The sequence below is a fragment of the Protopterus annectens genome, chromosome 2.part1 (genome assembly GCF_019279795.1).
Source record: "Protopterus annectens isolate FY-2018-M chromosome 2.part1, PAN1.0, whole genome shotgun sequence".
NCBI classification, from domain to species: Eukaryota; Metazoa; Chordata; order Ceratodontiformes; family Protopteridae; genus Protopterus; species Protopterus annectens.
In genome coordinates, this window is record NC_056729.1 from 49,046,008 (window position 1) to 49,060,616 (window position 14,609).

Sequence of the window (14,609 nt, forward strand, 5' to 3'; positions counted from 1 at the left end):
AAAGGTCACAATCAAACTCCTCTAGGTCTGTCCAGGCTAGGGGGAAGGAGGGTGGGACGCAAGAAAGAAGGCGAGAAGAAGACAACTAACATGGAACGTTATGGTAAGAACATAACTTCTATATGTTAAGTTGTCCATCTCGCCTTCATTCTTGCTGGATGGGACCGCGTCCCTAGCACCTTGTCCCGGATGGCCTATCGGAACAGACTCTTGAGTACAGTGAAACCAAAGTTAGCTCTATGTCTAGAAGCTAAATCCAACCTGTAATGAGAAATGAAAGTGTGAGGAGTAGCCCATGTAGCTGCTGCACAAATCGTATCAATAGGCAGCCTGTCTTGGAAAGCTATAGAAGTAGCCAAAGCTCTAGTTGAATGAGCCTTAGGTCTGTTAGGCAACTTTTGGTGTCTAATCTCATACACAAAGGAAATCAAGGATGTAAGCCATCTGGAGAGTGATACTTTTGAAACTGAAAGGCCCTTTCTACCTTCTGCATAAGAGACAAACAATTGGTCAGTTTTTCTGGTTTGTTTGGTCCTATCCAAATAATACCTTAATTGTCGATGAACATCTAGCCAATGTAATTTTTGTTCAGACCTGTTAGAATAGTTAGGAAAAAACACAGGAAGGTCAATGTTTTGATTTAGATTTGCCGCAGAGGCTACTTTAGGTAAAAAGGATGGATTGGTCCGTAAGGATACCCTATCCTTATGAAACAAAAGATATGGTGGTCGACTGCTGAGTGCAAGAAGCTCTGAGACCCTTCTAGCCGAAGTAATGGCTACCAGAAAGAGTGTCTCAGGATAGCAATTTCATTGAACAGGAAGCTGCAGGTTCAAAAGGGGGGAGAATCAAAGATGTGAGAACTAAATTAAGGTCCCAAGAAGGAGGAGGATTTCTTATGGGAGGCTTAAGAAGAAAAACTCCCTTCAAGAAAGCTTTGCAAAGCTTGTGAGACATGATGGCAGAATCCAAGATGCCCACATGAAAGTTAGATATAGCTGCCAATTGAACCTTAAGAGTAGATGGAGACGAACCTGCGTGGAAAAGTTCGGCTAGGAAATCAAGGACAATTTGAAAGGGAGCAGTGAAAGGATCTATGTCCCTTCCTTGAGCCCAATAGGAGAAGCGTTTCCACTTACTAAGATAAATCTTCCGGGTGGAAGATTTATGGGAAGCTATTAAAATATCTCGAACTGAGTGAGATATTTGAGGAAGCCTGGCTAAGGTTGGAATTGGAGGAACCAAGCAGTGAGGTTCAGAGAGGGGAGGGAGCGATGTAACTGACCCGACTGATGGATCAAAAGATCTGGAACTAGGTCCAGATGCCAGGGTTGCTCCAACAGAAATTGGTGTAGAAAGGGGAACCAAACCTGTCGAGGCCAGTAAGGAGCAATGAGGATCAATGAAGCCTTCTGAGCGATAGCTTTCTGTATCACTTGAGAAATTAGTGGGAAGGGAGGAAAAGCATACAGAAGTCCCCGGGGCCAAACTTGGACTACAGCGTCCCTGCTGGGATGGCCTGGTAGAGGAAAGAGGGTGAAGTAATCTTTGCACTTGCTGTTTTGGGGAGTAGCAAAAAGGTCGCAGCAAGGCTGGTCCCACTTCAGAAAAATTTTCTCCAAGATTGAATTTTTCAGAGACCACTCGTGAGGCATGAGAATAGCTCTGCTCAATTTGTCCGCAATGAGATTGGACTTTCCGGGGATGTGCGTTGCTATCAGAAACCGCTGAGAATAAATCGCCCATTGCCACAGTCTGAGTGCTTCTCGACATAGGAGGTAGGACCTGGTTCCGCCTTGTTTGTTGATATACCACACTACAGACATGTTGTCCGTCTGAATTGCTATCGTTCCCAAAGGAAGAGAGTCTTGAAGGGCTTGCAACGCTAAAAGCACTGCTCTCATCTCTAGAACATTTATATGCAAGTGGCGTTCGTCTGGTTGCCATATGCCCTGGACTGTTCTGCCCTGATAATGCCCCCCCCCCACCCAATCAGGGAGGCGTCCGTTGTCAGAGTAGCAACCGGAGGGGGAGGGACAAAAGGTCTTCCTAGGAAGAGCTGGGGGGAAGAAATCCACCAAAGAAGATGATTCCTGCATGCTTGCGTTATCACAATGGTGTGGGACATCGGAAGTTGTTGGTATGACCATTGTGTGAAGAGCATCCATTGTAAGATTCTCATGTGAAATCTGGCTAATAGAAGTAGAGGGATAGCAGCCGCCATAATCCCCAGTACTTTTAGGACTAATCTGACTTTGAAGGGAGACTAGTTTGTGTATGTCTGCTATCCTTTGGTCTGTGAGTCTCGCAGACATGTTGACTGTGTCTAGATTTGCGCCTATGAAGGTAATAGCACGACAAGGCGACAAAACAGACTTTTCGCAATTTATTGAGATACCTAGCTTTCGAAAAATGCGAAAAGTGTAGTCTCTGGCAAGTAGAAGATGATGCTTGGTAGGAGCTGTAAGGAGCCAGTCGTCTAAGTATGGAAACACCTGGAATCCTTGACGTCTCAGGTGAGAGGCCACCACTGCCATGCATTTGGTAAACACCCGGGGGGCAGTGGTGAGTCCAAAGGGCAGGGCTCTGAATTGAAAGTGACTGGTTCCCAGCCTGAAGCGGAGGAATCTCCTGGAGCGTCTGTTCATTTTTATATGATAGTACGCATCCTGGAGGTCTATAGAGCACATCCAGTTTTCCTTTCCCAATAGGGGTAGGAAGGATTGCAATGTGACCATCCGAAATCTTGTTTTCTTGACAGACTTGTTCAAGATACTGAGATCCAAAATGGGTCTCCAGTCCCCTGTTTTCTTTGGAACCAAAAAGAATTTGGAGTAGATTCCGGATCCTTGCTGGTCTGCTGGCACTGGCTGAATGGCTCTTTTTGCAAGCAACTTTGATATTTCAAACGCTGCTTGATCCCTTTGAGCGGGTGGAACATCTGGAAGGGATTTTTTTGATTGATTTGGAAAGTGAAAGAACGGAATGGAATAGCCTTCGGAAATGATGGACTGTACCCACTTGTCTTGAGTTAGGGATCGCCAGGCTTCTGGGTACAGTGATAATCTTCCCCCGACTGCCTCCGAAGGTGGACAGTCGGGCAACACCTCAGGGATGCTGGAAGGGCTCATCGGAAAAGGTTTCTCGATTGCCCTGGTTCTGCGGACCCCCCTGCCTCTAGGGCGACGTCTATCATTATTGTTCCCCCCTCTGCCTCTAGAGGGGAACCGACTCTGTGCATCAGGCAAAGTCCCTTGAGATTGCTTGCGGAACCACATTTTCCCACTTTTCTGGCCTTTGGGGTAAGGCCTAGAAGGAGTAGAAAAACGGACTCCAACGGCAGAAAGAGTTTTGCCATCCGTCTCGCACCTTGTCAAGGTTTCTTTCACTTGAGGACCAAAGAGGGACGATCCATCAAACGGGGAATTAGTGAAAGACGTCTTAAAGGGGTCCGCAAAATTGCATAGCCACATCCAGGCATGCCGGCGTAAGGCCACACCTGTCCCTGCGGCTCTGCTCGCTCCATCAGCCGCATATGAAAGGAGGCGCATGGAGGAGTTAGCTATAGAATTTAGGGTAGCCAGCTGAGCGTTCATCTTGTCCTGAAAACCTGCAGCTGTAGGATCCTTTAACATCTCACTCGCTTCCTTGATCAAGTCTCTTTGAAGACGAGTGAAATGACAGAGGTAGTTCAGCGAACGCATAGAAAAGGTCGCTGACGAAAACATCCGCTTCCCGTACCTGTCCATAGACCTAGATTCCTTGTTAGGGGGATGGACAGGCACTGAAGGATCAGCTAGTTCCTTCTTAGTGGCGGCAGCTACCACCATAGCATCCACAGAAACTCCCTTAGTCAGAAATTGCTTATCTGCTGGTGCTGTAATAAACTTTGAAGGTCTCCTGGGGGTGGGGTCCACAGAGTCAGGAGCCGTCCAAGCCTTTTTTGCTACCACCTGCATAAGAGGGTCAAAGGGGGGGGGGGGGACACACCCAGGAGGTGGAAGGGCGAGAGCCAAACGCCTCAAGATACACAGATTCATCCTCCGAAGGGTTAAGGGCTGGCCAATTTCCCCTCTGTTTTAAGATCTCTAGAATGTCTGCAAAAGAAGGGGAACGGGGGGAACCCTCAGAATCCTCTAAATCCGTGTCAGAGGTGACAGACTCGGGTGAGTCTATGTGCTTCCTCTTGCACTTTCTCTTCCTAGGGGGCTCCCCTGCCAATTCAGGAAAGGCCTCGGAAGAGGATGAGATCCCCACAGGGGATTCTTGAGGAGCTGGCTCTCTGTGGTCTGGGATGAGGGAGTGAGTAGACATTACCTGAGGCACCGAAGAGGGAGGGACGGACGTAGCCGACTGTGGAGTTGAACCGGGTTCCAACACACTCCGCATGACCTCGAAAGCACCCCTGTCAGGCAGAGCCAGAGGTCTCCGCTCCGAAAAGCTGAAAACCTCCCTCGGCACCGACAGTGATGGCTCCGAGGCCGATGTCGGAGCCGAACTCACCAACGCCGAAGCGCCGAGAGGGAGAGCGGGGCCGGACAAGGGTCCGATGCCACTCACCCCCTCGGAGCCGACGAGGGAAGTCCGGCGCCGAGATTCTTCCAAGGAAGAAATCAGAGCCGACGATGGAGCCGAAGACAATTGTATTGGCTCCGACACTACCACAGTCTCGGGTCCGAAACACCCCGGCTCCGAGCTCAAAGGAGTCAGAGGAGGAGGAACATTTTGAGAGATAGGATTAAGCATTGACTGATGAGTCGGGCTCTGAAGCATTTGGGCCAGTGCCTCGGACTTAAGTAGTCGACTCACTACCCTCTGAAGGTCATGGTCAGAAAGTCTCGATGACCTAGAGGAGTGAGATCTATGGCTCCGTTCAGACAGCAAGGGAGATGCTGGAGCCGAATGAACGGAGCCAAGGGACGGTGACCTGGACCTCTTCCTAGATGTCTGTTCCGATGGTCTGATCGGAGCCGACTCAGAGATTTCCAATACCTCGGCTCCAGCCGGAGCCGAGGGAACCACAGAAATAGAAGTTAGAGTCTCATCGGCTCCAGCCGGAGCCGATGTTGTAGCAGACTTCGATGTCTTAGGTGTCGACTCAGTTGCTGGAGTCAAAGACCTAGAAGCCTTAGAAGGTTTGCCCGAAGAAACAGTCGGGGGACCCTCAGGCTTTAGCAAGCCCCGTAAAATGAGCTTATTTTTTCTTTCCTGCAGGACTCTACGGCTGAAGCCATGGCATACAGCACAAGAGTCCTGCAGGTGTAAAGGTCCCAGGCAGTACACACAAGAAGTGTGACCGTCTGTCAGAGACATTTTCTGACAGCACGAGTCACACTTCTTGAAGCCTGAGACCTTCGAATCTTTAGACATTTCAAGGAACAAGTGCAATCACACACAAGCACAAACACACCGATTACACTATTGACTAAAATAAAACTAATTTAAAACTAATAAGTTTAGATAGTGTTTAAAAGTCCCTACAAAAACACATACACTTCCAGGAGGGATGAGAGGGCCCGAAGGCCTAAGGGAAGAACAGATAAGTTCTTGTGGTAAGGAGAAGAGAAAAAAACGAGGAAGGATAAGAATCCTTTAAAAGTAAGGGGATACTGTCAAAAACTAATTTAAAAGGGTTTTTCTAAGTTTTTAAACTGTTTTCTACACTAACCTGAAGCCGGTTGAAGCAACACACCTCGATAGCTGTAGCGGCAAACGAGATCTGAGGTATTACCGCCTAGCATTGTGGGATATAAGGGGAGCCTCGAGCCGGTGGAACCAACTCTCGAGCTTTTAGAGTGGCCGAGTCGGAGCCGAGGTCGGCTCCGAACACATCCAGCAAGAATGAAGGCGAGGTGGACAACTTAACATCTTAAGTTAAGTTGTCTATCTCGCCTTAATTCTTGCTGGTTGGGACAGCGTCCCTAGCACCTACAATCCTGGGCGGCTCATTGGAACAGACTCTTCAGAACAGTGGAACCAAAGTCAGCTCTGCTCATGGAGACCATATCTATCTTGTAATGAGAAATAAAGGTAGGAGGATTTGCCCACATAGCAGCTGCACCGATAAAATCCATGGGCAACCTAGATTGGAAGGCTACAGAGGTGGCCAAGGCCCTAGTAGAATGACCTTTCTGTTTGATAGGCAACTCTCTGTTTCTTAATTGATAAATGAAAGTAATAATGTGAGACAACCACCTGGATAAAGTCACCTTGGAAACTGGGAGACCTTGTTTGCCTAGAGCATAGGAAAGGAATAGTTGGTCCGACTTCCTTATTTCCTTAGCCCTGTGCAAGTAAAAACGCAATGGTCTATGAACGTCCAGTTGGTGTAATTTGTACTCTGCCTCGTTGGTGTGATTAGGGAAAAAACACAGGAAGGTCTATAGATTGGTTTAAATTATTTTCTGAGCAGACTTTCGGAAGAAACGAAGGATTAGTCCTCGGAGCAACCCTGTCCTTATGAAAAACCAAGTATGGAGGACGAACACATAGTGCCTGAAGTTCAGAGACGCATCTGGCTGAAGTAATAGCTACCACAAAGAGTGTTTTCCAAGATAGAAACTTAATGGAGTAGGATGCTGCTGGTTCAAAGGGGGGCAGAATTAAGGAGGTTAGTACCAAATTAAGGTCCCAAGGAGGAGGGGGAAATCTCTCACTGGAGGTCTAAGGAGAGTAGTCCCTCTTAAAAAAGCTTTACAGAGCTTATGAGACTATGTTTGAATTTGATAACCCAACATGAAAGTTAGAAATGGCCGCCAATTGAACCCTGATTGTAGCAGAAGCGGACCCAAAATGAAAAGGTTGTGCTAGGAGTTCCAAAATTTCGTGGACTGGGGCTGAAAAGGGATCTACGTTCCTAGCCTCTGCCCATCAAGAAAAACGTTTCCATTTGCTAGCATAAGTTTTTCTAGTTGTGGACTTGTGAGAGGAGACAATCTCACATACGGCCGGAGAAATGCTAGGAAGCCTGGCTAAGGTTGGAAGTGGAGCAACCAAGCTGTGAGCTGGAGTGTTTGGAGGGACTGATGCAGACCACCTGACTGATGAATCAGTAGGTCTGGAATCTGATCCAGAGTCCAGGGCTGATCGAGAAGGTAATGGTGCAGGAACAGAAACCATATCCGTCGAGGCCAGTAGGGGGCAATGAGGATCATTTTACAGCCTAACGATATTGCTTTCTGTATGAGTTTTGGAAATGGGTAAAGGCATAAAGAAGTCCCTGAGGTCAATCGTGGACTAGAGCGTCTCTGGGTGAGTGACCTGGAAGCGGAAGAAGGGAGAAGTAGTTACTGCATTTGCTGTTGAAGGGGGTGGAAAAAAGATCGCAGCAAGGCTGTCCCCATTTGCGGAAGATAAGATCTGCAACTTCCTGATTCAGAGACCACTCGTGAGACATGAGAATAGCTCTGCTGAGCCTGTCCGCTATGATGCTGGACCTCCCAGGGATGTGCGTCGCAATCAGAAATCGCTGGGAGGAAATCATCCACTGCCAGAGTCTGAGTGCTTCTCGACATAGGGGATAGGACCTGGTTCCACCCTGCTTGTTGATGAACCACACCACTGACATGTTGTCCGTTTGAATTGCAATGGTCCCAGAAGGGAGAGAGTCCTGAAGAGCTTGCAACGCTAGGAGCACGGCTCTCATTTCTAGGACGATTATACACAGATGGTAGCCGTGAGGCTGCCAAGTGCCTTGGAGTGTCCTGCCCTGATGATGCCCCCCCCCCCACCCTTATCAGGGAGGCGTCTGTGGTCACTGTGGCAACCGGGGGGGGGGGCTGGGCTGAATGAAGGGTCTGCCCTGAGTCACTAGTGGGGAGACCCATCCACTAGGAAAGGTGCCTTTTGCATGCTTCGGTAATCATGATCATCTGAGACATGGGCAGCTGTTGGAAAGACCACTGTGTGAACAGAAGACACTGAAGGATCCTCATGTGAAAACGGGCCAGTGGGATAAGAAGAATTGCCGCTGCTATGGAACCCAGAGTTTGAAGGACGAACCTGACTTGGATTCTTTTGCTCTACATTAGAATTTGTACTTGCCGATGAATTGTAGACACCCTTTCTGGAGGCAGCTTTGCAGACATGTTCCTTGTGTCTAAGTCTGATCTTATATAAGTGATAGATTGACAGGGCAACAAGGCAGATTTTTCGAAGTTTATTGTAATGCCTAGCTGAGAGCAGATTGTGAAAGTCCCTGGTTTGAATAAGCTGATGCCTGGTAGTAGCAGTGAGGAGCCAGTCGTCTAGATATGGAAACACCTGGAATACTAGACGTCTCAGGTGAGCCGTGACCACTACCATACATTTGGTGAACACCCTGGGGGCTGTGGTGAGACCAAAGGGCAGAGCTCTGAACTGGTAATGACAGTCTCCCAGCCGGAAGCGAAGAAATCTCCTGGAACGCCTGTCCATTTTGATATGGTAGTACGCATCCTGAAGATCTATGGAGCACATCCAATTGTCCTGACCCAGAAAGGGTAGAATGGACTGTAGTGTGACCATCCAAAACTTTGTTCTTTGAACAGACCTGTTTAGTCTGCTGAGATCCAGAATCGGTCTCCAGTCCCCTGTCTTTTTTTGGTACCGCAAAGAACCTTGAGTAAGTTCCAGATCAGTGCTGGTCTGCCGGGACTTCCTGGATGACTCTGTTTTCTAGCAGTTTTGAAACTTCTATGACTGCTTGGGTCCCTCAGATTGGGTGGAACATCTGGAAGGGATTTCCTTGACGGTAAGGGGGGGTTGAGAGAAGGGAATTTTGTAACCTCCGGATCTAATGGACCGTACCCATTTGTCTTGCGTTAAATTTTGGCAAGTATTGGGTACAATGAAAGTCTTCCACCGACTGCCTCCAGAGGCGGGCAATCGGGAAACCACTCAGGGATGCTGAAAGGGCTTATAAGAGAAAGATTCTCTGTTGCCCTGGTTCTGCGGACCCCTCTGCTGCTAGGGCGGCGTCTGCTTCCCCCTCTGCCCCTGGAGGAATAAAATCGCTACGTGTGCCAGGCGAGGCTCCCTGGGATTTTCGGAACCACATTTTACCACTCTTCTGACCCTTGGGGTATGGTCTAGAAGTAGTGGAAAAACGGACTCCCATAGCAAGTCTTGCCTTCTTGCTCACACCTAATCAAAGTGTCTTTCACCTGTGGTCCAAAAAGAAAGGAACCATCATTGGTGAATGATGCTCTAAAAGGTTCCGCAAAATTACACAGCCGAATCCATGCATGCCTCCTAAGGGCCATACCCATACCTGCAGCTCTACTCGCACTATCGGCTGCATTGGAAATGTGCCTCATGGAGGAGTTGACTAAGGAATTAAGCGTCGCCAGCTGGGAAGCCACTTTAGCTAGAGTCCCCTCAGCTGATGGATCTTGAAGGGTATCTCTGAGCTCTTTACGGGGTTCCCTCATCTTGAAGGGTATCTCTGAGCTCTTTAAGGGGATCCCTCTGAAGCCAGGTAAAATGGCATAAGTAGTTCAGTGACCTCATAAAAAAGGTCGCTGAAGCAAACGTTTGCTTCCCGTATCTGTCCATGGTCCTAGACTCCTTGTTAGGAGGATGGACAGATGAAGTCTCCGCTAACTCTTTTTTTGGTGACTGCTGCTACCACCATGGCATCAACAGGAACATCTTTGATAAGGAACTGCTTATCATGGGGTGCTGTGATCCATAGGTTAGTACTAAGATAACTGCCCTTGCAAGCCATTTTAAGCCTAGCCATCTATCCCTTGTGAGATTCAAACACCGTACCTTGTGTTTGTAAGGCAAACACCTTAACCATTAGGCCACTCTCCCAACCCTCCTCGGAGTTGGCTCTACTGTATCCGGAGCTAACCAAGCCTTTCGAGCCACCACTGACATAAGTGGATCGAAAGGCGGAGGAACCCAGGAGGTGGAAGGTCGGGAACCGAACGCATGCAGGAATACAAACTCATCCTCGGTAGGGGCTAGGGGATTCCAGTTCCTCCTCTGCTTAAGCATTTCTAGGATGTCTGAAAAGGAAACCTCTTCAGAGGGCGATCTCGGGGACCCTTCCGAATCATCTAAGTCTATCAGAAGTGACAGACTCAGGGGAGTCGATGTACTTCCTCTTGCACTTCTTACGAGGGGGCTCCTCTGAATGATCAGGGGAGGCCTCGAAAGAAGAGGAAACATCCAATGGGATGCCCTGGAGCACCAGTTCCCCATGCTTGGAGTCTGGAGGAGGAGGAGCAGAGGTTGGCACAGGCACTACAGGGGACGGAGCCGGTGGGGCCGATAGTGGAGCTGACTCAGTGGCCAGCACACTCCTCATGACATCGAAAGCGTCCCTGCCACGATGCAGAGAAGGCTCCGGTTCCGAGGAAATCAGAACCCTTCTCCGCACCGAGGGAGACAGCTCAGAGGCCGATGTAGGAACAGAGCTCACCTGCGCCGAAGCTCTGAGAGGGAGAATGGGGTCGGACAAGGGTCCGATGCCACTCACCCCCTCGGAGCCGCCGAGGGAGCCCCGGTGCCCAGATCCCTTGACTGACAGCACCATCGAGGGAATCGGAGCTGACGACAGAACCGAAGGAGATAGTTATCAGAGCCAATGGTTCCACTACTCTAATCCCAACGAACTCAGGCTCAGAGCTCAATGGAGTCGGAGAAGGAACATCGATAGAAGTGGACGGAAAAGACACCTGTTGAGGGCTGGACAACATCTTGGCAAGTGCCTGTGACTTTAGCAACTTACTGACCACTCTCTCCACATCGTGATCCGACAGCCTAGAGGATCGAGAGGAGTGAGGATCTGTGACTGCGCTTACCCTGAAGCAAGGGAGACCGAGGAGCCGAATGTATTGATTCCAAAGAAGGGGACCTCAGCCTCTTGTGGAAGTTTCTGATGGAGCCGATGGGGAGATAGTCTTATCGGTTCCAGCCAGAACCGAAGTAGCAGGTAAAGTCGCAACCAAAGACGGCTCTGAACTTGGAGCCGATGGCTTGGTAGATTTAGGGGATTTCACAGGCTGAGTCTTGGCCGGTAAATCCTCGGGCTTTAAAAGACCTCTAAGAATAAGCTTATTCTTACGCTCCTGCAGAACTCTTGGACTAAATGCATGGCAGACAGAACAAGAGTCGTGCAGGTGCACAGTGCCTAAACAATAGACGCAAGAAGTGTGCCCATCTGTCAGAGACATTTTCTGACAGCATGAGTCACACTTCTTGAACCCAGACACTTTGGATTCTTTTGACATCCTGTAACAAGAAATACAACAATAGCTAACAAATCAAAATACGGTCTACAGAAAAACACAGTATACTACAGACTAAAGCTAAAGTTTTTTTTTTGATAGGAAAGCCTCTAACTTAAATAGCTAACCTAACAAGAAAAGAATAGGGGGGGGGGACTCACTAAATTAAACGAGTTCTACAAGGAAGGGAAGGAAGCTACAAATACACACTTAGCTAACACAACAAAAATAAGACTAAAAGTTAAAAATAACCCCTAGGAAAAAGACTTCCTAGTAAAAAAGTTCTATAAAGAAACTTTATACAAGCCTGAGCCAGAAAAACGACACCTCGCAGCTGAAGCGGCAAACGAGATCTGGGTAGCTAACTCTAGGCATCATGGGATAAGGGGTAGCCTTGAGCCAGTAAACCGCTCTCGAGCTATAGAAGATGGCAGAGTCGGAGCTGAGGATCGGCTCCAATCCCAACCAGCAAGAAAGAAGGTGAGATACACAACTTAACATCCACATTTCCAATCAGCAGCAATTTTTGGTTCCACGTGCTAACAAAGCAGTAAAAGCCCAACTCTTGAAGAAGCATTTGTCCCACAAGTCTTACTATGATAAAACCAGCAAATCTCTTCGTTCTTTATGAAAAGGGGTGATAGTGAGGACACAGATATCAAAAGGTTTTATTCGCATCAGATTTGTGAAAAGTTTGTCAAGAGCCAAGTTCATACATTATGGAATCACAAGGGATGGAATTCAGACGAAATCAGAAGCATTTGTTACCAGTGTCCGAACCAGTGTTAGGCATCTTGCCTGTGACAAAGACTTTAGTTCTCAGTGTGTCTTATCCAATGTTCATGTTCCAGAAGACATTTTGTCAGCAGTCCTCGTTCTTGAGAAAATCCCTTTGGCTCCTCAAGCAGAACATTCGCCAATAACTATCCCTGTTGCTAAACCTAGTCCTAACTATTATGTCACAAGATTAGATCGCATCTCGAAACCTAGCTCCAGATACATTGCAACTTGAACATAACTTTTTCTTTATTAGTGTCTGTATAATTGCATGCCTATTGAAATGTCACTGTTTATGAGACAGCTCAGTAAGGGGAAAGATATAAATCAGTGTGTGTGATATACCTTTAAGAAGCTTTTCAGTAAGTAAGCACGTGCATATAAGTACTGAGCACATGCAAACAAGAGTGTCATTTTTGAGTGAGCAGCCAGAGTGACAGCATGCAAATATGTAGTTAGATAGTTTAACTTTAAAGTTCCTGCCATCCATCCTTATTGTGTTTGTATACAATAAACTAAACACCCAAGCCTCAGTCTTAATGAACATAAGACTAGTGACACCTGGATAACCTCCTGATCCAGGCTCTCTACCCAGGCATTCTTCTGCAGCATCTTCAATTTACCCTTCAACTTCTGACAGGTAATGGTTAGTCTGGAATAGCTCTCTTGTGGTTAAGTATAACAAAAGGAAATTGCCTTAGACAACTATTGGGAAATAGTCTGCTTTGATGCAGGTTGCCTATCCTTCCAAGCTTCACAGGAAATGAACTGATCTGAAAGCTTTAGTTCTGTCGATAACAGAGATGTATGTGGACAACCAAATTATACATCTTTTGTCCCTCATTCTTGGGTTCAGGAAAGAAAATGGGGACACTGATAATTTGGATTAAACGTCACAGCAGACGTTCATGAATCAGGCACCATAAAGGCCTCCAGTGGAGTCACAGTAGTGAGCCTAAGAAACAGTCGAATATATCACAGGTTCAGAAACTTCAGCAGGTATATAGGAGTCTGGTCAGTCAAGGATCAGACTTAAGGCTTAAAGTTCTTCTGGATAGGCAGGATGTCAGAAGTGGAAGGATCTGCCATTTTAGCTTGAGCAAGGCACTTCAGATGCGGAGTCTCAAAGTGTTAAGGAAGAAAGAAAAAAAGACTTGCAGATACTGTAGTTTTTATAATTGTGCTCTGCCCCTAGGTCAAAGAGTTACTAGCAGTGGAGATTCTTATAAAGAATATGCCTACTAAAATTGCACTTCCTCTTCTAGCCAACATCGAATAGAAGTGAAAACATCATGACTTAAGAAAAAACAAGGAAGGTTCTCCATCAGGGCCACTTATCAAAACCAGTGAAGGCACAATATACCAACAACCATACACTGAACAGAACAGACGTCAGACCTGCAACTGGGCTGATGGCAAGATAGTCTCAGGTTTTCAAGCTCTTAAATCTGCTTATGTACCCTTATGCCTGCGGACTTGGGTCATACGTCAGATATATGGCTCCGTGGAAGGCTTTGGCACACAGGCCAAACATCCAGGTTTAACTGGTAAAATAACCCATCAGTTTGGGCAACTGAAATAGTGATCTAAGGAAGGATATTCTGTATTGATTAGAGTACAACACAACAGGAAAATACTGAAGATGGACTACCACATTTTATTCTTTATACCACAATGTGGAGGTGTTTGTTATGTACAAATAGAAAGTGGTGGCAGCGCCACTAAAAAGAGAGGAGGGTGCAGAGTGCCTGCGCTAAGCAAAAACAATGTCCTGCAAATTGAGTCCATGTTACCAGTCCTCTCTTCTGCTCTGCTCTCTCAACATTTTTGCCACATGATCAGCTGGGACTTCAAGTATGCTTTGACAAATGACCTTCATATGAAGCAAACCCTCAATACCCTAGAGGGATTTTTAGTTCCTTGCACTTTTTATCCTTCAGTTTAATAATTCAACAAGCCCTTCACACATGTAAGCTAACAAGGCATTAAATTACACTAACTCAGAAAGATGGGAATAACCCTCAGTGTGAAATAGTACTAACATTTTTATATAATCATACCCTTTTCTTATTTTTACACGGAGCTGGGGTGTCACATAACTGTTGAAATTTCCCTTTTCACAGCCACTTTCTAAAATCCTTCAAAAGTCGTGCATAGGTCCATTACACCAAAAATAATTTAAAAAAAAATGCTACACACCTTTGTAAACCCTTAGAGACCAAAGAAAATGATTCTTCTCTGATGTTCTTTTTCAAGCAGCATTTCAGATCTTCAGTTTGACATATCTTATTCACCTGAATCTGAAACATACAAAGGAAACAATATTAGTAAATTAAAAATGATTTGATAAAGGAATGCATTACTGACAATAGCAATTTATTTTTAAGAAGAGTGCAGTTGTCACATCAACACTTGAAATTTGCCAGGACCCAAGTTAGAACATTCAAATGACTACAGAAGAACAGCGCCAGTGATGGTTCCTAGCTGGACAAAATGAATACTATAAAAGAAGACAGACCGATTCTGTGTAAATACAGCTGACATTTTAGACAGAAAGCAAAGGTATGCATACATCATCACCACAAATGTGGAAGCAGCAGCCAATAAAAGAAAATT

The 14,609-nt window shown here is 46.7% G+C and overlaps 1 protein-coding gene across 1 annotated transcript in view; it reads right to left on the minus strand.

The window, feature by feature from the left end:
• The window catches only part of LOC122793961, a gene marked incomplete at its 3' end in the record, with an annotated part of 2,396,194 nt that overhangs the window by 1,463,274 nt on the left and 918,311 nt on the right, over positions 1 to 14,609 (minus strand). The window contains 1 exon segment of the mRNA XM_044062016.1: positions 14,193 to 14,293. Within this exon segment, the coding sequence (XP_043917951.1) occupies positions 14,193 to 14,293 (101 nt within the window).